Source organism: Stereum hirsutum (assembly GCF_000264905.1).
Source record: "Stereum hirsutum FP-91666 SS1 unplaced genomic scaffold STEHIscaffold_15, whole genome shotgun sequence".
Taxonomy (NCBI): domain Eukaryota; kingdom Fungi; phylum Basidiomycota; class Agaricomycetes; order Russulales; family Stereaceae; genus Stereum; species Stereum hirsutum.
In genome coordinates, this window is record NW_006763145.1 from 1217871 (window position 1) to 1239076 (window position 21206).

The following is a 21206-nucleotide window of genomic DNA, read 5'->3' on the forward strand; positions in this document are numbered from 1 at the left end:
GAAATATTGGTAAGACCTTCACGCATAATTCTATTGCGGTATTTCTCATACGGCCTCGAGCATCTTCAAGACGGAATCGAATTGCTCGTATCAGTATCAAACTTCAACGTGCGAGTCGAATAACAATCTTGGCTATTTATTGGCCGTCATTCGTGAGAAAACTCGTCTGGGGACGGAGAGCGTCGGCGCTTGGGCACATCGCATCAGTACTTCCGGGAAGCCCCTGACGCCTCCTGACGCCTCCTGACAAACAGCCGGAGCCGGAGCCGGACTCTCGCGAAAAGGCTCAAGTCAGTCAGGACGTCAGGACTCAGGGATAATCCCTGCTCGCGTCGTGCGGTACTGTAGTGTGAAGGGAGGAAAACTGATAGTAATATATACATCTACTTTGAAATACAACTAGCTATTGTTCCTCCGCCTCAAGTTGCTCCAGCTCCTCTAAGTATAGGTCAACGGAAGAAGGGAAACATTCGTGACTATGATAATCTGCGTACTTGTTGAGATAGAAGGTTCGGAAGGCAGTATGGCTGTAGGAGAAGTTGAAATCGCGGGGGAGGAATGCGGAAGATGTTCTTCCCATAAGGTGGCATGCGCGGAAGATAGAATCAAGGGGAACAATGTCTATAGGCCGACTCCCGTGAACGGTCTCTGGCCTTACAATCCACATACCCGTCAAAGGATCGGGGGTATCATCAACGGGTAAAAACCATTCGACCAGGGCGCACGGAAACACGGAACCATCACAACGTAGTCGCAAAAAGCGCATGATGCGCGCAACGGTCATGCCTCCCATAGGATCATCCTCCTCACCAATTCCAACAAGCACGGTGTCCCGCCGTTCATATTGTCCAAACCAGGACGGGTGGCTCCGTATCACCTCAGAATGCATACCAAATGGACCAGACAGCTCACTAGGGGAGTAGTACCTCGCATGCGCACTTGAAAAGACTTGAATTGAGCGACCATATCCGGGTAGTTCGTCGACGGGGACGTCATCGGGATCGAGATCGGGATCGCGGTGAATTTGACCGTAGAGGAAACGGCCAAGTTGGGTGTGGAGTGTACCCGCAGAGACGGAAAGTTCGGTTGCGAGCTGGGAGACAGTCCGACTGTGGACTGATGCATTGTGGAGGTTAGTTGGCTAAGTATTACAATGCAAGACCAATTAGACGTACGTGGTTTCTTTGCAAGGCGAACCGACAGCGGAGCATGCTCATCACCAATATCGAATACATCCTCATCCGGTGCATGATCGTCCATACGGTTCTGGACTACGTCCCAATTATCATCATCGAGTATCACTCCGGCTCGCCCAGTCTCTGCTAATGCAGCCTGATACACATCACCCCTCAGCATCCCCTTCCGTCCGAAACGAGCGCGAGCGGCCGAGATCTTCATCATGCGAGTGTTACGGAGAAGAATCTGACTGATGGGATCGTTCCGGCTTGAATGTCGCCAAGGCTCCTTCACCGCTCGAATGTGTTTAGACTCGGTGATGGATGTACAGACACCGTTAGGGGAGCCGAATAACTTGATGCTGTGGGTGTAGTGGACAAGTGAGTGTTGTCGGGGGAGGGCGAAGTCGTTTCGGATTCCTTCCGACAGGAAGATGTTGCGATGTTTGTGGAAGCGGGCGAGAGCGATGTCCATGAGGCGAAGAGAGCGCGTGTCGTGAGAGGAGCGACGGGCGATGTAGCAGAAATCTGAGAATGCCACGATGGCCTGAACCATTTCTGCGGGGACGTGATCGACGATGGCTGGTATGTACACCTATATCAAGGAACGTGAGACCGAGAATTGTAATTGAGGGCAAAATACTGAACCTCACCTTCATCAAAGCCTTTGAATCATCACCGGTCCATTGCTTGAACTTTCGACCTTCAGGAAAACGGCGAAGTCCGGGAAAAGGAGGCGCTGCGGCGATTCTACAAGATGATTCACATAAGACGCAGAGTAGTATGTACATAGGCAGGAAGCGGAAACTGACTTCCGGTCAATATCGTCCAAAATAGATTCGGCATCGGCTTTCGAGTGATTGGCCTTGATGTAGTCTTCAACCCAGGTGACGAGGTGGTCTTTGAAAGTGCCCTTGATGAGTTGATGAAGGAGGTCGGGCGTAAGGAGCTCGTGAATGTCGGCTCGTGGGAAGTGTTCGGTGAAGGGCTGATGCATAACAGTCATCATGTCAGCTCAATTCACAGAATAGGACAGACGCGACACGCACGGTGACATCGTCATTGACGCCCCAGACATCCCATAACCTATTGGAGTCGTATGTTTCCCGTAAGCACTCGGTATGTTCTTGAAAACGTGGCGGGCCCTTAGTCTTCAACTGTTCTGGGAGTGCGAGACATCTAATCCCGGTCAGTTAGATGATAGAGTGAGGAGTAATTTTAAGGTAGTATTTCACTTCGGGCACCACCCTTGGACGATCCCGGACAAGAAGACCTGCTCAGGATAATCGGCGAGGACAGGGCCAAGCCCGTATATGATGTCACGATAGTAGCCGTCGAAGCATTTGGTCAAGACGGGCTTCGACATGGCATCCCTGAGCGGCTCGAGAATACGAGCCAAGGACGCATGGTAGAGCTGTTTCTTGAATAGTCGAAATTCGGGGTCGTCATCATCCGCGCGTGATCCTAATACAGGCTCAGACACGACAACAAACGGTGAAGTACTAGGGAATGAAAACTGTACCTTTGGGAATGGCCAAAAATGCGATTGGGACAATCGCCTCAGCGTGTGCACGTCGTACGCTGTTTGTTGTGTTCATGATGCCTCCATAGACCGGGTGAAACTCCTGATGGCCGGTGGCGACGGAAACAGTGGTTTTGTCTGTCCCGATGATGATGGGAACGAACATTGATCCACGAGTGGACGGATCTTCACGTGCAATGGTATTCTGAATGATCTGGGCATTAGTGGGGCTGAGGCGAGTACAAAGGGGATAATAGAGGCTTACACATTGGCGCCACGCCCACTCGCCCGAGAAGCAGTCGGAATAGCGACGCGTATGAGCTTCAGCATATTCGCGATATGGACGAGTGTCAAATTTGCCTAACACCGTGGATAAGTACCGAAACCGCCAAACGACCAGGTGAGTGGACTGTGAACGCACCTCGGAACTCTGGATTACTAACCATCGTCGAAAAAACTTCACGAGTGTTGCGCATGTACATCGTCCATGGTGTACGCTTCCATGCCGCTGATTCATCGGTTACCCGTCCCGTCCACCGACCAGAGGTTGCCTCCCAAGCGCCAGCGTTAAACTCGAGGGCATCAATCCTGGATAGAAGGTCCGCGTTATTGACATACGGTGCGTCCTTGTTGTTGTCGAGAACGTTCTTTGCGGCCCACGCACGGAAAAGGTGGTTCATGTCTTCGGCGGACCCCTTCATCTTCTCAAACAGAATCTCACCGATTTCGAACGTAGGCCGGTCTTCATAGCTTTCCCAGCTTGGCGTGAGATCCTCGGGAGGTGGTGGTGCATGAGCAGGGAGAACATTGCCGTGCCCATCTTTTCGTATGGCTGGTCAAATATAATAGTAAGCACAAGTCGTCATAAGCGATAAACAGGACGAGATACCATTAAGTAGAGGGTGCCGGAGTAATTTGTGTACTGCAGCCTTTGGTTTTGGGTGACGGTGTACACGAGTGTTGTGGGTGCGGAATGAGCGACGAGTAGGGTAGGTTTGGCGGCATAGGTCGCAAAAGAAGGCCATGAACAGTATGATGAGCAGTGCGCAGGTCAGCGCACGTCGGGTGAGGACCATGGGGGCAGTTGCTGGTCGAAGGTGCGAACGGCAAGAGAAGTTTTCGATGTTGGCCGTCGAGGGGCGGAGCGTAAAGGGCCGATCGCAGAGCGATAACAGAAGACCGTGTGGCGTGCCGGTTGTGGTTGGGAGGCGATTGGTTTGACAGGTTTGGGGCACCCCTTGCGACCGACGGCATCAGAAGTGACTCGACTTCATCGCTCGTCGTACTCACCGTTGTTTCACTCTGCTCACGATCTTCTCACCCAGCTCTCTTAATCTCGACGACTGTGCTATGCCACCCAAAGGTCTTCGCAGTGAGGAGACGATCATCCCAACAGATAATCCTCCTCCATCCCAGGCTAAGCCTCGTCCAACACCAGTAAACGCGAAGCTTCCAGCCCAACGGGTGAAAACGACACAGCCTCCTGCCACGTTGAGTACCAGATGCTCTGATCAGCAGGCGCAGGAAAGCCAGGTGCAACAATCCAGCACAAAAAACTTACGAACTGCGAAACGAGCCTCGACATCTGCACCCCAGATATCTGAGCCAGTCCACCTTTCACAATCCCTTTCTTCATCCCCTCTCGAAACAATCTCTATACCAGCAAAACGAAAAGGACGTCCGGGGAAGGATGAGAATCCTTGGAGGAAGGCAGGGGTTGGCAAGCGTAGTCAGAAAGACATTTCGGCGGATGCGGCGGGTAAGCGAGCCGAGGCGAATGCGAAGGCAGAGGCGAAAGAGAAGCAACAGGAAGAGAAAGATCTGAGACGGAAGAATGGGGAGGTGGAGCTGGGCAGGCTGATGGATGGTCGGTCAAGAATGATGAAGGAGATTGACGAGGCGGACGTGGTTCCCTCTGACATTGACTCAGAATTTATCCCAGAGGATCTCTTTGGTGACGAAGACGAGTCCGAGTACGAAGAGGTGGTCGTTCGCAGAAAGGTAAGCATTGACACTGGCTTTCTTGGATGTCGATCTCACGCTAGCGTGTGCGCGTCCGAATCCAGAAACCGAAACCCAGCGCTAAAGAGAAGAAACGCGCGTCCATCCAGAACCACCGTCAAGCTGTGGACGACAATCGACACGAATGTGAGGTCCCGCTGGTCGCTGCCAATGCGTGAGTATTTTGCACTGCTTCGTCCTGTTCAGCGTCGTAATCTCACAATAACTCCCCAAACCATAGATCACCGAGTCGTACTAGGCCGAAGTCCACCGCGAACTCAAGTAGCACCAAGAAGAAACCCCTCATTCGTGACGCCGGCCTTGCTGAAGACTGGCGCAAGAAGACAAAGCTAGTCCCTCCCGGGGCAAAGACTCCAGCACCGAGACCGAAGAGCGAGAAGGATGTTGGAGCTGTGAGGGAGACGGACGGTGGCCTCAATGATGCAGACGTCCGAGCACTGAAGCCGACTAGTAGTACTGGACAGGGTCGACAGCGGAAGCAGGTGCGTACTATCCAGTTTTGTTTCAGTGATCGCAAAAGTCAACTTCGTTGTACTGTCGTCACTAGCTGGTAGAGTTTGTGGCCACGACCATGGAGGAAGAACCTAACAGCGGCGATTCAGAGATGGTACGTACCCATTACGTTGCACCACTGGCATGACTTAGCCGATATTGAATCTTGTACGAACACCTCGCAGGCAGCCCCGTCGGTGCAGCGCTCTCGAGGTCACAAGAATGCTATTGACCCCGACCGAGCTGCTCTACTCCCGCCAAAGAAGTCTACGACGCGCGCAGCGAAGACGAAACGTCCTGAAGAAACGTCGACCGCATGGGAATGGGTGCCCGACTGGTTCAAGCCCTATTACAATGACTCCTTCATGCCGACGCTCTACCACATTACAAGTGTTTCATACGCACCTTTCACTTACGGACCAACAGCGGATCTCTACCTCGATTTGGTTACACGGCTTGTCTCGCACCTTTGTCCCGACAAGGACTACGAAGTGACAAGGAAATGCATACTGTACAGACGGGTGAGATTCTTGTTTTACTCAAGATGACCGTTGTGTATAATTTTGAACGTGTTGCCGGATGCGTTACAGAGCAAATCTAGCCAAGATACATGGCGGAACCACTATCAAAAGACTGCAAATACGGTCGTTACCGAGGCACTCACTATTTCCAGGAAAAAGGGTGGAGATGCCGCGGTAAAGGCTCATGTGAAACGAGCTCTTGGTCCGTGTGGTGAAGCATTCTGGGAGAAGCCTCACCCCACCGTAAGTGACTCTCCACATTTTCGAACGTGTACTGATGGTGTCTTAATATGATTCGATTAGACCCCAACAGGCCCTCTATGTTCTCCATATATCCTCGAAGTCTTCGGCATCCAGTACGTGAAGGCCACAGAGGGGGCAATTAAGGAGTTTTATGACCCCGATGACCTTCCAGTTGGTGCACTCTTACTGTCGGTTTTAGCGGTATGCCCTTTCGGCTTTTGTGTCCCTTCCATTCTCGTTATGGTACCAAGTAGTTGATTCTTGCTCGTGTTACTTCTGCAGGTTCACAGAGCGTTCATGTCATGCGAGAGCGGCACATCCGAAGGTCTTGAACCGTTTTCCGGCGAAGACCAATGGATCAAAGACAGAACACGCGACTATCTGGCCGAGCACCCAACAGACCGTCATCGCGACGGCTCCATACGCCAGTTAATTAAACGCCCCCGCCTCTTCCACGAACTTATCAGGAAGGCAACCGAACGTGTATCGCATCATCGTCGACGATTTCGTGCCCCAAGTGGGAAGCCCTCCGAAGCCGTCGCTTTGTATATACCTAGCAGCCCGCCTCCCGAAGAACACGATGACGAAAATTCCACTCCCGCCAGCGATGCGGAAAGCGGTGGTTCCATGGAGTCGGGAGGCAGGATGGAGATCGACGAAGATGTGCAAATGGGCGAAGACCTCATGGGCGGTGCAGATGGTGGTGTGCGTGAAGACGCTAGTAATGTGCATGGACTCGATGGTGACGGGGATCGGCATGAAGGATATGAAAGCACGGATGATGACCTGTATGTGGATGACCCTGATGGGGTGTATCTTCGTAGTGATCCCGACCAAGGTGCGTCAGCTCTCAGGGCTCGCTTTCTGTTTGCCACATCCCCATGACCGTTTGACTGACGGTGCTTTTACTTATTCATCCAGGCATAGTCCGTGATGCAGATGGACCTCTCTATGGTAAGTACACTTTTTCTTCACTCCCTTTCGAAGCTGAGTGTGCCTTCATCATCCTTCAAGGCCATCTTCTACCTCCCGAAGAAGATACCGTTGTGGCGGAAGAGAGTGAGAATATGGGCACTGATATGGTGCGAAAAGACGCTGAACGTTCAGCAGGTGCGTTTCCTTCTGCCTCGGGACCTGTGGCATCGCTTATCGGTGTCTCACGGCCATTACTGTATAGAACTCGAAGATGATGGCGCAGAAATTATTGGGCTGGTGGAGGACTTCGAGGAGGGTGGCAGAGAACTCCCCCCGAACTTTTTTGACGGGTTCGACTCGAACCCTGGGCGTCACCTGCGAGCTAGACAACGCAATGGGATGATTACCCCATCAGAGGGTTCACGTAGCGGTTCTGACGACGGCGAGGGCGGCTTCAGCTTCTACCCTCGCAGCTCAGACCCGTGGGCCCGAATTATCGGCCTCAGTCCTTCTCAACTCTCGCACAGTGAGTCGGAGCGGGTCTTAGATTGAGGGAGAAGCATGTAGAGTAGTAGATACCCGAGCACCATTTTAACATGCTAGTAGAGTACGTCTATTTATGCATATATACACAGTCTTCGGTCTACCGGTACAGACAGTCGAGGGGCGAGCACAATAGCCGTTGCTGCACCCTTCCTTCCTGACAGCCTGACAGCGGTTCGAACCAGCGTCCTGATTATGTTTCGACGCGACTTTGCTGCTCTGGTCCCTGACGGCTCCTGAACCCCTGACTAACCTAGTCAGGACATGTCAGGGGCTTCCCCGAAGTACTGATGCTCTGTTAGGGCAATGTCCCGACCTGTATTCCCCTGTAACACCGTTGTACACTAGATTTCAGTATCGCTAGGTCATATATACATACATGTTACAGTTATTTTGAGAGGCATACCTCTTCAGCAGTCCTCGGTCGCCCAAAGGTCTCAGTATATGTTGAGATGTGTACGAGTCGAGGATTGTGGGGCACGTTATGAGCTCCCGGCAGTATCGAGCTGCCGGTAGACTCCTGGTCACCAAGATGATGATGGAATAATTTGGAGCGAGAATTGAGCGAGACCATCAACGAGTTTGTGTACACCTTGGTCTGCATCATGGAGCTAACCACTAAATGAGCAAGGAGCTCGACGGTTAGGCAATATTTGATCTATTGTAAACCAGCACATATAATTCCCTCCTGGCAGAGGATTGGGAAATAAATGTTTTGGCGTACACCAGATCAAACATAGTTGATTGATACGAATGAATCAAGCGTACAAAACAAGGAATAACGTGGTGTTGGGTTGACCATATATGACGGCCGTGTCCAATATCACGATGAGTGCCGTCATTGCACCACTCTCAACTGAGCGGCGAATCAATCTGTTCAGAATGTCACCGGTTGCATCCTGTCCTCTGTTGATAGTATCATTTTTGAAACATGATAACTAGATCAGCAGAAGAAATATTATAAGATGAGAGGACAATCCAAACGTATCCCGGAACATACCAAGAACACCATGCAGCCAGCGATGAGCACATCGGCAATGGTACTCCCTACATTCCATATCTTGACTCGAATATTTAAGCTCCATAAATCGTAGTTCAAAAAGACATCTGACACGTACCCCGATCGGAACCTCAATAATATGCCACTGGTCCAAAGAATGATACTCGAATAGCTTTTGAGGGATCGCTACTAAGGCGTTGATACCTATCACAAAGCCAGATATTTGACGTACCTTAACACCAACGTATATAGAGGCAATAGCTTGGGTGACGGAGGCCTGAGTAGACAGATTCACATCAGAAAGTGAGCGTTACCAAAAATATCACGCAAATAATACCAACGTAGAGCCTCCTCTTTTTTCCTAGCACATAGATGCGATACACGTAGAAGGCCTGGACCCATAGTGAGACTGTATGTCGCATATGAGTTCAAGTTATGAAAAATCTGGATTATAAGCGCTACTGACCAAGACCACAGGTAGGAGGGATCGCTCGAAATCCGAAGCTGAACTCTTGTAAGATAGCAGGTCTTCCCCAACCGTTACATAAAAAGAACCAGGCCGCGTCGAAGCATATACCATTTTGAAAAGTGTCGACAATGAAAAGTCCGTAAACTATCAGGATTTTTCCCCCCAGGTAAGGATGACATCAGATTTAAGTATGGGCACCACTCATTGGTTTTGGCAACGACTTTCCTTCCTTCCGCCACTTATGATTCTTTTGTGAGTCTGGTTTGGGTTCGGGATTCTCTTTACCAAACTTATAGCACCAGTGCAAAAAATACGGCCTGCAAAGATTCTGCTTGACTGGTTCAACGCAGGACCGAACTGGGAACCTTCTGTGCACCTTCCGGAGACGTGTGAGACAGAAATCATAACCATTAGACCATTGAACCTTGACAACGGGCGGACACAAACAGTTGAGGTTTCAAAACCTTTTGAAGCAACCGGTTAGGCAACGTTTAAGTGTAACGCTGCTCATCCGAGTCATGAACCCACATGAACCGCTCAGACTTGCGCTCAGATGCCTTCATATGCATACTATGCATCACTGCCAATGTAGAAAATCGCAGTCCGCAGAGGGAAACCGCGCAGTTCACTAAAGGAATGTACGAGGGATACGAAGCAACATCGTCTGGCAGGCCTCAAGATGAGCCTGAGGAGCCCAGAGGACTCGGAGCTTGCATGATTGTTGGAGGTGAGCGGCGCACTGCGAGTGGCAAGTCAGTACGAGGAGAACTTGAGGAGAACAGAAGCGAAAAACTTTCTGAAGCAAGAGTAGCTAAGGCTAAGGGAGGGCTGTAACAAAATTACATTACTGCTGCATGCATGGCACAGAACAAACAACATAATAGAGGCTTCAAGTTTGAGTATAACGCCTTGAGCCTGAGAACATTGGCAGAGTAGTAAAGAAGAATACTTAGCAGAAGATGTATTTCGGTACAACGTACGTGGCTGGAATGAGAGACAGGCGGGAACGTGTGCATCATGTTTCGTAGCCAATCCAACACTGCGCTTGTCTAGACTTCCAAAACGTTGTTGTAAGATACTCCGGACGATCCGCGGTCATGGCCTCCCCCACCTGAGCCAGAGCACCGTCAGATAAAGCAGCCGACTGCTAACTTCGCGATATCCGCCTTGCACGATGATGCCTGAATATGGGCGGGATTGATACACCCGGAGTCTGTCGGCGTATTGCATAGGTGACACAGACTTGACACAGACTGAGAAGCGTCGGGGTTTACTTCCAAATCAACCCTGAAGTCGGAACTGTTGGAAGCAAGAGATCCGGAACATGGAAATTCTTGATTACCCTGTGAAAGCTCAAACACAGAGCAGTCTGTATAGGATCAGCACAAACGACGCAAGAACCCTAGAAAGTTACTTGGAAATCGGACCAAAATACAAAGATGCCCATCTAGAGGGGTCGCCACAGATGACAGTTCGAGCCTTTCAAAGCCTACAAGCACATGAGAAAGTGCCAACACCAGACCGTCCAGTAATTACCTAGGCCCATTCCTTCAGCCTCTCTTCAGCCTCTGCAGCCTCAGCCTCCACTAGCCTCATCGCGTCGTTGTCCCTGAAACGCAATTCGAACGATATCTTGCCCGGACCTCTCACCAGTCCATGGTTTACATAGGAGTGTGGGTCTGGCGCGGCGAGGGACACGACGTCGAACGCCCAGAGTAGTCTAGTAGTGAGTAGTAGTGAGTCGACCATGTTACAAGCGAGTAAACAAAGTGCAGGAATTCCTTTCATGGAAAGGGAGCAAAAGAAGACTTACCGCCCGATGACGATGAAAAGCGATTGAGAAGCTACGTGCATCCCGGGACATTGTCTCCTTCCAAAACCGAACGGCAGCGTAAAGTCCGACAGGGCGCCATCCATAAACCGTTCAGGTCGGAATTCTTCTGGATCTGGGAACATGACAGTGTCCTGCATCATAGTGCTGCCGCAGGACACCCACCATCAGCGCTCAAACCGCGCGAAGAGGAGAAAGGACATAAAGCGTACTAGATGTTTCCGTAAACTGTGGTCCCCTTTGCGATTCGCCCGCCTAGAAAGTAGTCGTCCCTCGTGACAGCATGTGGAACGGCGAGCGGAACAGGAGGTCTCCATCGCGAGAGTTCCAGAATGAAACTGTGAAGGTATGGAAGGGAAGACTCGTCCTCGAAACCAGGGAATCGTTCTCGTCCGACGACAGCGTCGAGTTCTACTTGGACTCTGTGGGCTGTCTCTGGGTAGAGAATCATCGCCACTATGAAAGGAATATAAGTAGTGGTCGGATAGATAACAGGCAAAAGCAGGAAGACGGACGAATGGCGTATTCAATGCTACCCGAAGTCTGTGGTACGATGCACATTGTGAGAAGGGAGATGCAGACATAGAGGTTTATGATCAACTGACCGTATGAACACCCGCACCAAACGGGGCCGCTACCGAGTATGCGACCTCGACTTCGCTGACATTACTACTAGGCGCCGCCAGACTACGCGAGGACATGCATTCTTTCGCAGTACCTGCGTACATTCGTCTGCGTACATCCCTCAATAGCCGAAGATAAAAGCGCGTGTCTGCTGCGTGCTTCTTGTCGGCATCTTGACGGAACCACTGAAGCGGACGCTTAGGGTGTATATGAGTGGTGGAGTACATGGCGAAGATTAGGAATGAAAAACTCACTGGGAGCCAGAGCAGACTTGGCCACTGGTTCAACTCGGTCAGCGTAGGGCTTAATTTGTTATGCCAGGACGTACGGTTTCAACTACGTGCTTTCCGGAGGTGCTGTATAACACACAAATAAGTAAGAGATGAACACGTCAAAAGACGTATGATACTCACATTACACTAGATCAAAGGCACAGGCCCATCAGAGAGTTTCCAGAATGAAAGAAGATGGAAGGTAGTACCGTTGAAATTCTGCACACGGATGGTGAGCTGGGTTCAATGAATGACAGTAATACACCACGCACCCGATATTGCCTCAGCGTTGACCTTGACGACCTCTTCCTCAAGGCTCGAAGCTCGTCTCCCATAACTAATGGACAGCACTACCGACACTGCAAACCTATATGACCAACTTCGCAGTCAGCGGGCCAATGCGATTGAAAACTGAATAGGCGAATGTGGTGCCTACATTTCGACTAGGGAGGAGTAGTTACTCGGGTCTCGCGCAAGATCACGAAGCAAAACGGTTGACTCTAATGTTTGATGCTCGCGGTACGCTAGAGAGGCTCGTCCGCTCATGCCGGTGTGTTGAATCTAGGCAGACGAATCTACGGTCAACTACGGTATATCCAGACTAGTAGTCGGGAGTAGATGGGCTTGTATCTGGTCGAGAATACAAGTACCCTTCCTCTTTCATCGCGCGTTGCAGGGCTGGAAGATAGGGGCATATAGCATCAAGACGCGCCACGTACCTTTCGCCATTTGCGCCAATATTCGCCATACGGAGCGCTCAAACCACGTAAATTTCCGGAGAGAATCTCATGGCTAGCAATGACTGATTCAATGACTGAGAATTCAAAGATGAATGTAGGACACGCACGCCATGATAAGACGAGGACGACTTGAGTAGATCTCTCCTCGTTTGTCGAGAAGATTAGTGGCCATCTGCGCAGAGCTCAAGACTCCACACACACACATGAGTTAGTAACTACCGCAATAACTCAGAAACGATAAGATGAACAGTGCACATACCAACAACCGGCTTTCCTCCGAGCTCGAATGAAAAGATATCGCCTAACCATGCCATAGACATCAGTCAGAGTTTATACCCATGCAATGAGTTGTACACGTAGACGTACCATATTTCTTCGCGAGCCCGTCGAATACCTCCCAGATGGCCTTCTTCTCGATTGCTCCAGCGCGTACCAACGCCGTGATGTCCTCACGATCTCCGATGTACGCAGGTGGTGGTTGGCTCTTCGTGCGTAGAAGAAGGCTGGTGCCCAGTACGATTACTGTAGTAACCGCGAGAAGCCAGTAGTCCGACATTGAGAGTGGGTGAAACCTGGAAAGAAGTACTGCAGTTCAGGGAGCTCGTTCACGTCTTCTGTCAGCAAGAAAGTGCCTTACCTTCAAGCGCGTGTTGTCGTCCTATTTAGGCACCAACCGTTGAGATTCCAGGCAGCCATAATGAGAAACTCGTTCGCCGTGTAACCCGTACAAACCTGGATCCGTCTGGGAAAGAGGGCGATAGAGAGGCCGAAGAGAGACGGAGCGATGCATGATCATGATGCATGATGTTCCAAAAGATGGGGATTACTGTATACCTTTGCCGGTCTCGCCGGAAATGACTGGTGGTCATATGTATTAAGTAGAGTGGCGTGTGGCGCGCGATATACGGAGTGTTTTACGGCCCGTTTGCATATGAGATCGAGTGACGCGCGGAGAAAAAAATGGCACGCCTCAACCAAACAATGCCCATAAATGGCAGTTCTTCTCGGCGCGACTTCGGCAGGCTTTGTGGCGGACTAATAGCCTGGCATTGTTTGCTGCTTCCGAGTTCCACCGTTGCTTACCTCCAGTGCGCTTCAGCGTCGTTCGTAGAGGCCTGTCTGCCTCATTCTCGCTTATCATCTGGTGACGTTGGGTACACCGGTGATCCATCACAAGGAGTTGGCCACTTTGCGCGACTCATCATCCATAGCCAGGCCGTCAAGCTGCCCTTACTGCCTCGACGTCGAATCCACACATCTTCAACTGATGTCGCTGATTGAACGGTTTCAGTCACTCGTGGGAACAGCTGTAAGTGTATAACGCAGGGATGGTCGAAGGGAATCGTAGGCGTCAATGGTCGTACGGGTACGGTTGTCGGATGGTTAACTTGCACTTTTGGTGAGCCATAGATCCATCTTCTATGCACTACTTTCGTCTGTTTGCATGTACGTTCGCGGGGAGGATCCATTTATATGCAGTTGGTATCTCAGTCAGCTGCTGAGTACTCATATCTGTCTCTGTGCACTATACATCTCTGACTGAATTCGCGGTTCGTGCACTCTTGTTATGGACCTATTCGACACTTGTGTCGTTCTCAGTGAGTGGAACCTTTCGCAGCCGAGTATCTCGTTAAATACTTTGTCTGTGTATTTGAGCCGACTGGTTTCATCGGTCTGTCGAGGGTCGTAGTACACACCGGGACTGCTGTATATTTTGTACATCTTTCATCTTCTTACCCTGTCGTACACATTGATTTGACTTCTCATATAAACATAATTCATTGTATCTACGGGGGGACTCTTGCAATAATCTGAAAATTTGTGTATAGAGGCTGTCGAGACTCAAAGCAGATACTCAGTGCAAAACGGCTGCACGAGTGCTGGTGCCACTGTCGAACCGTGCCGAAAAGGACTGCTCTTGATGGCTTTGTTTGGTTGAGGCACACCATTTTTTTCTCCGCGCATCACTCCGATCTCATATGCAAACGGCTGTACATTGCTACTTGTACTCAACGGCCGGAAAAAAATGTAAGTAGAAGTAAAATTCAAGTGGCTCCACACAACAGCAGGAGTATAAGGTGATCGCCGCAAGTATATCACCAATTGTCACAGATCTCAAGAGAAGTAGAGGCAGAACATGTCCAGGCTCAGCCCGACGACCTGAAGGCCACTAATAAGCTTCATTACTATCCCCGCGCGGACTATCCTACAAGGTTAAACAGCATACACTTCTAGTTAGCCCTGTTTTATGGCCAAGACTTGAGGAGATTTAAAAAAAGTGAACAATCACTGACAAAAGTACGTGATTTCGTGGAGCTCGGGACGTTTAGCGTGGCATCCGACCCACGACGAGTCGCTTTGAAGGTCGACATCTGGTGCATGCCTGCTGTGTTTACTTCAGACCCAGAGGTTTTAGACTGGCAGACAGCGAGGCGAGACAAAGTTGTGAGTAATAATATTTCCTAGCCCATGTATACAAGGAACGATGTGCGCGTGGAAGAATAGATTGGAATCGACGGGACATACCACGCCTAGAGTAAGAGGATGTCTACTGGGAGCATTTCTGATTTCGAAGGCCCTGCTTGCGTTGAGGTTGGATATGGTGTAATGGCTCTGTGCGCCTTCGCACCGGAGGGATAGTCGGCCGTTCAGTCTATCGGTTTCGTTTATCCACCGTCATGGGCGCGCCAAGAAAAATAATAGGATACTCACGATGCGAAGAGTGAGTTGGAGTACACTGTACCAACAGTAACGAAGTTTCAAAAGCGTGAAATGATAGAAGTATAAATAATGGCGCAGCTTACTCTTTGTGGTGAACATCGAAAGGCAGAGGAAAGAAGCTATGGGCCGCATCTCTTCAGAACCTATGACGACGTTATGAGACCGTGAAACTTACTGCTGTTGGGTTGAGAAACGAGCTAGATGTAGACTGCATTAGTGGAAGGGAACATATAATGTATCGAGAATCTCACAAGAATAAGACTGATAATATTGCAAATGCTGTCATGGAAATTGCAGAGAACTACTAAGTCGACGAAGAAGAAGAGGATAAGTGTATGGTACCTTGTTATAGACCCGGTCTCTACAGTCAAAGTCAGTATATTTGCACTATTGCTCCAGCGAGACAATGTCGAGATAACGCACCGATAGTCCACAGCAACAATCTCTCCAAGGTTTTACGAGACCTAGAGCCAGTTATGAGACCTGCGACGACAAATATGAGAGCCAAGAGTACGCACTTCATGATGTCCGACCTCGCACGATACAAATAATAACACAACGCGACCATGTTCAGTAAATCCACCGCGGTCCCCACGACCAGCAGCGTAATAACGAGCCACCGAAACTTGTCGATGAAGATCGGAAGTTCCTTCTCGATATGTGAGATTATGGAGATAGACAGAGCGCACACGATCCGGACGAATGATCCTGTCCAGGAAATGATGGTTATGGGCCAACGTTGGGACAGACAGTGCACCCTATAGGCGAAGAAGCTCTGGGGGTTTTATTAGGGTATATGTGGTATAGGTAAAAATGTGATGAATTTAGAAGAGAATCGAACAAACCTGCACGAGTACCATGACTAGGTTAGCGACTGGGATAGAAAACCCGAGACTCCACTCCGCGATGGTCAAGGCGGCAAGATCACCGAAATGGGTTACTGTAGAGGTGTAGACGTATACACCTATGAAAGCGGTATGGACGATCTCTAGCACGCTGTGACACAAAACGTTTCAGGAGAGATAGGAAGGTATTAGTTAAAATATCAAATACAAACCAAACAGATACGATCTGATGAAAATAAACGAATGAGAAATATGACCACGTCCTCCCGTAATAAGCACCCACCAAAGCTTTCAAAGGCTTGGTGTCGCTAAAGTCAGACTGGTAGTATGTATACGCTTGGACGACCATGGCACCCATGAAACCGAAGCCAAGGAGGATTCCAATCTCAATGGCACCGATGGTAGAGTTTAGCGTTGGAGCAGACATTGTGGTTGGTGAATTGACGCTCCCTGAAGGGGTCAAATCGTATATATACATGTAAACCAGGTACTATTTTGGGACGTGAGGCAACTGGTGACCATCGTGATCTGATCCAAATGACCATATGAGACGCTGAGACAGTATGTCAGAATGTAGAAATTTTCTGCAATGAGCTTCTGATATCGCTAATCTGACTTGACGGCGCTACAGCGCGCCCAAACTAGTATTTTATCCTCGCCTATGCTCTACAGAGTAGGCGACGTTCATTTTCTATACAGAAGTCGATGATGTGTACCGCAGGTAGTTGATGGTAGCTGATGGTAGCTGAAGGAGAATCACTGTGTCATGCTGACTACCATGCCGGGAAGCATGACGGTACTCATGAATCATTGTGTGTACCGTTATAGCAGTACTCGAGTACATATCAAGAGTCGTCTTCAGACCTTGAGGAAACTAGTAAAGATGGAATGGATCAGACACAAGTGGACGTCAACCAAAATTACCTACCAAAGAGCTAAACAGGCAGGACTGATGTCGAAAGTCTTTGTGTCACGGCCGGCTACGACACCGTCACCGTGAAGTTTGATTGGCTTCTATCTGCTACCTCAGCGGCCATATGCGCCAAACACAGCTTTAGGATCGTAGGAGAGCGGACTGTCCGACAACTATACAATAATGCTTACCTCTTCTTGCATCAGAGCAATTGCTTGGCCATCTTTCGGAACTTCAGCGAGGAGCTCCAGCTTCAAGTTCCAAGATCCAAAATGTCTCCAAAGCAGTGAGAAATCGAAGTTCGCCTTCAAGCTCCAGTCCGCCGCAGTACTATTTCTCAGTAGCATCGTAACGAGGCTTCTTCTCAACATCGTACGTGACAAGATAATAAATACAGTCGATCCGGAAGAAAAACTACCAGGAAACGCAAAGGTGACGCTAAAAGAATAGTCCGGTGGATACGCAATGTGCGGCCCCGGTGTCTGTGCCGATCAGTCCCACTCGCGTAACCTCGCTTCGGCCTCGATGGCTTCGTTATTTATCATACTGAGCACGTCGCCTGTCCTAGGACTGACCCTGAAGTTAAACTTTTTGGGACTCATCACTAAGCCGTCCGTCTGGTACGCCGACCCGTCCGAGAGGTCTGCGTCGGACAACTGTGTTATGTTGAAGGCCCAAAGCATCCTGTGTGCTGTGCTCAACTCTTCGTTTCGACTGCATATCAAGCAAAAAGGGCTTACCGTGCGATCACGATAAAAACGCTCTGCGAAGCGACGTGCATACCAGGACACATCCTTCGGCCGAAACCGAAGGGAAGAGTAAAGTCCTTGAATCGAGGATCGGTCGACTTGAGGAAACGCTCGGGGCGGAAGACATGTGGGTCTGGAAACATTGATGGATCTTTCATCATTGTGCTGAATGAAGTGTGAGGAATGCTCAGCGAGTAGACGCACAAGATGTGCGAGTGATATACGGAGACAGAGCACCGAAGGTGTACGTACTAGATGTTAGCCCAAACAGTGGTGCCTTTATAAATCCTTCCGTCATTGACATCCATTTTATCGTCTTCTGTGACGCTGTGGGGAACTCCCATAGGCACAACGGGCCTCCATCTATAACACAAAATTAATATTACGCACAAGAGAGGGAGCCAGATGGCCCTTACCGAAGAAGCTCCTTGATGTAGGCTTCTAAGTACTTCAGATGTTTTGCATCCTGAAATGTGGGTAGCCTAGATCGGCCAACGACAGAGTCGATCTCTGATCTCGCCTTCGTAGTCTCATTCGGATGGACCAAAGCAGACACTGAGAAGAAATTCGTGAGTCCCCATCACGATTGGCAGAACAGAAAAATAATACCGATGAACCACTCCAGGCTAGCAGACGTCTTGATCGGGTTAAACATAATGAACCTATGATCATTACATTGACATAACGACGAAGATAAAGTAGGGACGTGCCGTATCCACTCCAGCACCAAAGGGTGCTGATACCGCGTACGCAATTTCTCTTTCGGAAAGGCCTTCACTCTGGATCAGGGCCCTAGTCGACATGCAGTCTTTGGCGTTTCCTCGGTCCATCCTGCTTTGGACACTGCGTAGCAGTGACACGTACAGTGCTTCGTCTTTTTCTTGCACGAGCTCTGCGGATTTTCGGAATGATTGTAATGGACGCTGGGAGTATATGAGCATAATCTAGGGTATAGCAATTACACCGTACTTGCCGGAAGCCAGAGAAGAATCGGCCACTACAGGAAGTAATCGCCTGGTCAAGTCTAAGAAGATAAGGGCAAAGGAAAGCACGAACAGTATCAACATAATACTTCCCCGGAGCGCTGTGAAGGCGGTTTTAACCTCGCCGTCAAGGTTTAAAAAACTGAAAATACACTCACGTAGCACTAAATAATAAGTGACTCGTCAGAGCTGTGGGAATGGTACGCACGACGTTATACTCACCTTTGTGCCACTTGTGCGGAGCGAAGACGAATAGGCAAAGACGGAATTTAAGCGCCAATATGGATGTGAGATGCAATCCGACAAACCTGCAATAGCTGCTGCATTAGACTTGACCATCTCGTCTTCCAAACTGGCTGCTCTTCTCCCGTAACTGATTCCCAAAACGATGGACACGGCAAATCTACGGCGAGAGTGCACATCAGTGTAGTGCAACCATTGAAACGTGATGTGTGTTAACCTTTGAATGATATCCTTGTAACGGTCTGCATCGACAAGAAGTTGCTTAAGGACGAGGACTGACTCGAGCATTTGATGTTCTTGGTATGCTACAGAGGCTCGGCCGCTCATACCTGTGTGTTGCACCTGTGAAAAAAGTACCAAGTCAATCTGCGCCTGATAACACTGCGACGATTATCTACGAACCTTCCTCCACTTCCTCCAGTATTCGCCGTAAGGAGACGTCAAGCCACGCATACCCCCAGACAGAATTTCATGACTAGTAAGATGGATATCAATTCATGAAGTTCAAATTGGCAGAACGTGTAAGACATACGCCATAACGAGACGGGGACGAGGGTTCACATTTTAACTTGGATTTCGAACTTGTGACGCCCAAAAGTTAACTTGCGCAAACTTGTGGCTGTACAAGTTAATTTGTCCCCGATAACTTGCAAGTTCGCAAGCTCGCTTGGCTGTCAAACTTGCGTTTACGAACTTGTATAGCTTGGCGCACTTGTGAAACTTTTGAGATTATGAGGCATCAATAGGTCCTTCTACCACTTGTATAGCACTTACCATGCCCCGTCGGACATACCTACTGTACATGTGATCAGACTTTTGACTATTTGGTCTCGTACACGATCGCCAATGCGTAGCTGGTCGTTTGCCTGTGTACCTCAAGCATCACAAGTCAGGACTTGGATACTGTAGATGATGACTCCGCGGACACATTAATCAAAGGTCATCATAGTTATTAGAAGTGCTAGCTCAGAAATGCATAGCCTGCCTCCTACTAAGCACCCGATGCTGAGATTTCCACTACTGGCACCCACCAAGTTATTACTTGTAGCATGCGAATAGCAATGACTTGGGCATCCCCAGTATCCAACTGTAACGAGACTTTTATAGCGACTAGATATATACTCAACGATCACACTTGGTTCGACAAACTAGGCTACCTTAGTTAACTTGCAAGTTAGCATGCGTGCTCTACAAGCTCGCTTGAAAAACTTGGCCTTACAAGTTTGTTCAAGCTTGCGTTACTGCAGTCATACAAGTTAGATCCAAGTGCCCACAAGTGAATCATACACCATGTCATAAGTTGATCAGTGTGCTAAATGTAGCAGTGGAAAAGGTATTTCGGACACGTGCTGACCGGGAAAACTAGAGTGAAGAGATGTGTACAACCGTACGTTAAAGGATCGAGATGACCAAAGACCAGTGTTTCTAACATAGTTAAACAAGAGGTGACTTCGAGTCTTCACTCAGATATAACCCGTACGTGTGAAGTTTACCACTCTGTTTGACCCGAACGGAACGGGAGAATTATAGCATCAACGTAATCCCAAGGATTCCATCTTTGCAACGGCCGGTATCGCCATGCCGGGCATCTATAGCCCATCGAGAAAAATCAAATCTCCGAGGGTAAATTCCAGCTAGAGCGATAGCTCGAGAAAACCTCACGCAAAAGTGTACGCAGTGAGGTTTTAAGCCCGCTATAACTGATACAAAGTGATCGACGAGCGACTCGGTGTAGGAGCAACAAAGATTCTCAGTTGAGATACGCGTTAACATGAGAGAGGGAGGATAACGATGTAGGGCCTACCAGGTGTGATACTTATGGGTGCCATCGCTGGTGAGCTACACGGTTATCGAACATTATAGGAGCACAAGTGCGCCACAAGTGAGAGGTACGCAAGTGCCACAAGTTCGTTCCATTAAGTCATGCCCAATTTGGCAGGCAAGTCAAGTTACAAGTTCGCGCCACACGTTAAATTGCGCTGGCTCGACGGGGACGACTGGAATATATGTCGCCCCGCTTCTCCAAAAGCTCCCACGCCAATCTGGCGGAACTCAGCACTTCTCACACAGGAAGACATCAGCACCCCTCTGAGTACGGAGAGCAGTTCGACTCCTTCTTACCGACTATGGATGTTCTACCTAACTGGAAGGAGCATATTTCACCTATAACACAAAATGAATCCCGAGGAACACTTGCAATAAAGTACTGGCACACGTACCATACTTCTTCGCCAGGTCGTCGAACACCTCCCATACTCCGCGCCTGGACATTGCTGCCTTTCTGAGAGAAATTGGTACATTCTCATTGGCACCGACCGATCCTGGCAAGCGGGATGTAGAAGTTAGACGCCAGAAAAATAGGAAAGCGAGAGATGCTGCCAAT

General features: G+C 49.4%; 8 protein-coding genes and 1 non-coding gene across 9 annotated transcripts; 1 reads left to right on the forward strand and 8 right to left on the reverse strand.

Moving 5' to 3' along the window:
* Window positions 1-403: 403 nt before the first annotated feature.
* Window positions 404-3722, reverse strand: STEHIDRAFT_134092 (uncharacterized protein; the record flags this gene model as incomplete). Its single annotated transcript, XM_007308594.1, has 10 exons — window positions 404-1116; window positions 1176-1770; window positions 1829-1925; window positions 1988-2163; window positions 2225-2354; window positions 2411-2639; window positions 2698-2902; window positions 2963-3057; window positions 3119-3529; window positions 3587-3722. The coding sequence occupies 10 exons, from the start codon at window positions 3720-3722 to the stop codon at window positions 404-406; spliced, it is 2787 nt and encodes a 928-aa protein (XP_007308656.1).
* Window positions 3723-4047: 325 nt separating this feature from the next.
* On the forward strand, window positions 4048-7442 carry STEHIDRAFT_134093 (uncharacterized protein; the record flags this gene model as incomplete). The annotated part of the gene is made up of 11 exons (XM_007308595.1): window positions 4048-4698; window positions 4764-4873; window positions 4940-5201; window positions 5267-5326; window positions 5397-5732; window positions 5802-5975; window positions 6036-6176; window positions 6258-6813; window positions 6897-6929; window positions 6990-7085; window positions 7153-7442. The coding sequence occupies 11 exons, from the start codon at window positions 4048-4050 to the stop codon at window positions 7440-7442; spliced, it is 2709 nt and encodes a 902-aa protein (XP_007308657.1).
* Window positions 7443-8191: 749 nt separating this feature from the next.
* Window positions 8192-9013, reverse strand: STEHIDRAFT_114441 (uncharacterized protein; the record flags this gene model as incomplete). The annotated part of the gene is made up of 6 exons (XM_007308596.1): window positions 8192-8371; window positions 8434-8493; window positions 8552-8637; window positions 8662-8710; window positions 8748-8825; window positions 8900-9013. The coding sequence occupies 6 exons, from the start codon at window positions 9011-9013 to the stop codon at window positions 8192-8194; spliced, it is 567 nt and encodes a 188-aa protein (XP_007308658.1).
* A 226-nt stretch (window positions 9014-9239) lies between these two features.
* On the reverse strand, window positions 9240-9327 carry STEHIDRAFT_t225. Its single transcript has one exon. It is a non-coding gene; the product is annotated as a tRNA-Val (tRNA).
* A 933-nt stretch (window positions 9328-10260) lies between these two features.
* On the reverse strand, window positions 10261-13116 carry STEHIDRAFT_171426 (cytochrome P450). The gene is made up of 16 exons (XM_007308597.1): window positions 13007-13116; window positions 12736-12941; window positions 12629-12670; window positions 12477-12558; window positions 12349-12421; window positions 12066-12190; window positions 11902-11996; window positions 11839-11848; window positions 11771-11776; window positions 11686-11713; window positions 11612-11635; window positions 11339-11554; window positions 11249-11276; window positions 10946-11189; window positions 10716-10880; window positions 10261-10622 (listed from the first exon to the last, which is right to left on the reverse strand). Exons 2-16 carry the CDS (start codon window positions 12923-12925, stop codon window positions 10439-10441), a joined length of 1512 nt encoding a protein of 503 aa, XP_007308659.1. The 5' UTR covers window positions 12926-12941; window positions 13007-13116; the 3' UTR covers window positions 10261-10438.
* Window positions 13117-13476: 360 nt separating this feature from the next.
* Window positions 13477-14141, reverse strand: STEHIDRAFT_124636 (uncharacterized protein). Its single transcript, XM_007308598.1, has one exon. The coding sequence runs from the start codon at window positions 13836-13838 to the stop codon at window positions 13494-13496; it is 345 nt and encodes a 114-aa protein (XP_007308660.1). The 5' UTR covers window positions 13839-14141; the 3' UTR covers window positions 13477-13493.
* A 1322-nt stretch (window positions 14142-15463) lies between these two features.
* On the reverse strand, window positions 15464-16362 carry STEHIDRAFT_64897 (uncharacterized protein; the record flags this gene model as incomplete). Its single annotated transcript, XM_007308273.1, has 4 exons — window positions 15464-15554; window positions 15609-15865; window positions 15936-16086; window positions 16196-16362. The coding sequence occupies 4 exons, from the start codon at window positions 16360-16362 to the stop codon at window positions 15464-15466; spliced, it is 666 nt and encodes a 221-aa protein (XP_007308335.1).
* Window positions 16363-17339: 977 nt separating this feature from the next.
* STEHIDRAFT_161087 (cytochrome P450) lies at window positions 17340-19360 on the reverse strand (the record flags this gene model as incomplete). The annotated part of the gene is made up of 11 exons (XM_007308599.1): window positions 17340-17532; window positions 17589-17762; window positions 17850-17960; window positions 18014-18152; window positions 18207-18259; window positions 18462-18520; window positions 18739-18744; window positions 18803-18983; window positions 19041-19165; window positions 19226-19298; window positions 19356-19360. 11 exons carry the CDS (start codon window positions 19358-19360, stop codon window positions 17340-17342), a joined length of 1119 nt encoding a protein of 372 aa, XP_007308661.1.
* Window positions 19361-20792: 1432 nt separating this feature from the next.
* Window positions 20793-21094, reverse strand: STEHIDRAFT_161088 (uncharacterized protein; the record flags this gene model as incomplete). Its single annotated transcript, XM_007308600.1, has 3 exons — window positions 20793-20881; window positions 20945-20986; window positions 21043-21094. The coding sequence occupies 3 exons, from the start codon at window positions 21092-21094 to the stop codon at window positions 20793-20795; spliced, it is 183 nt and encodes a 60-aa protein (XP_007308662.1).
* Window positions 21095-21206: the final 112 nt, after the last annotated feature.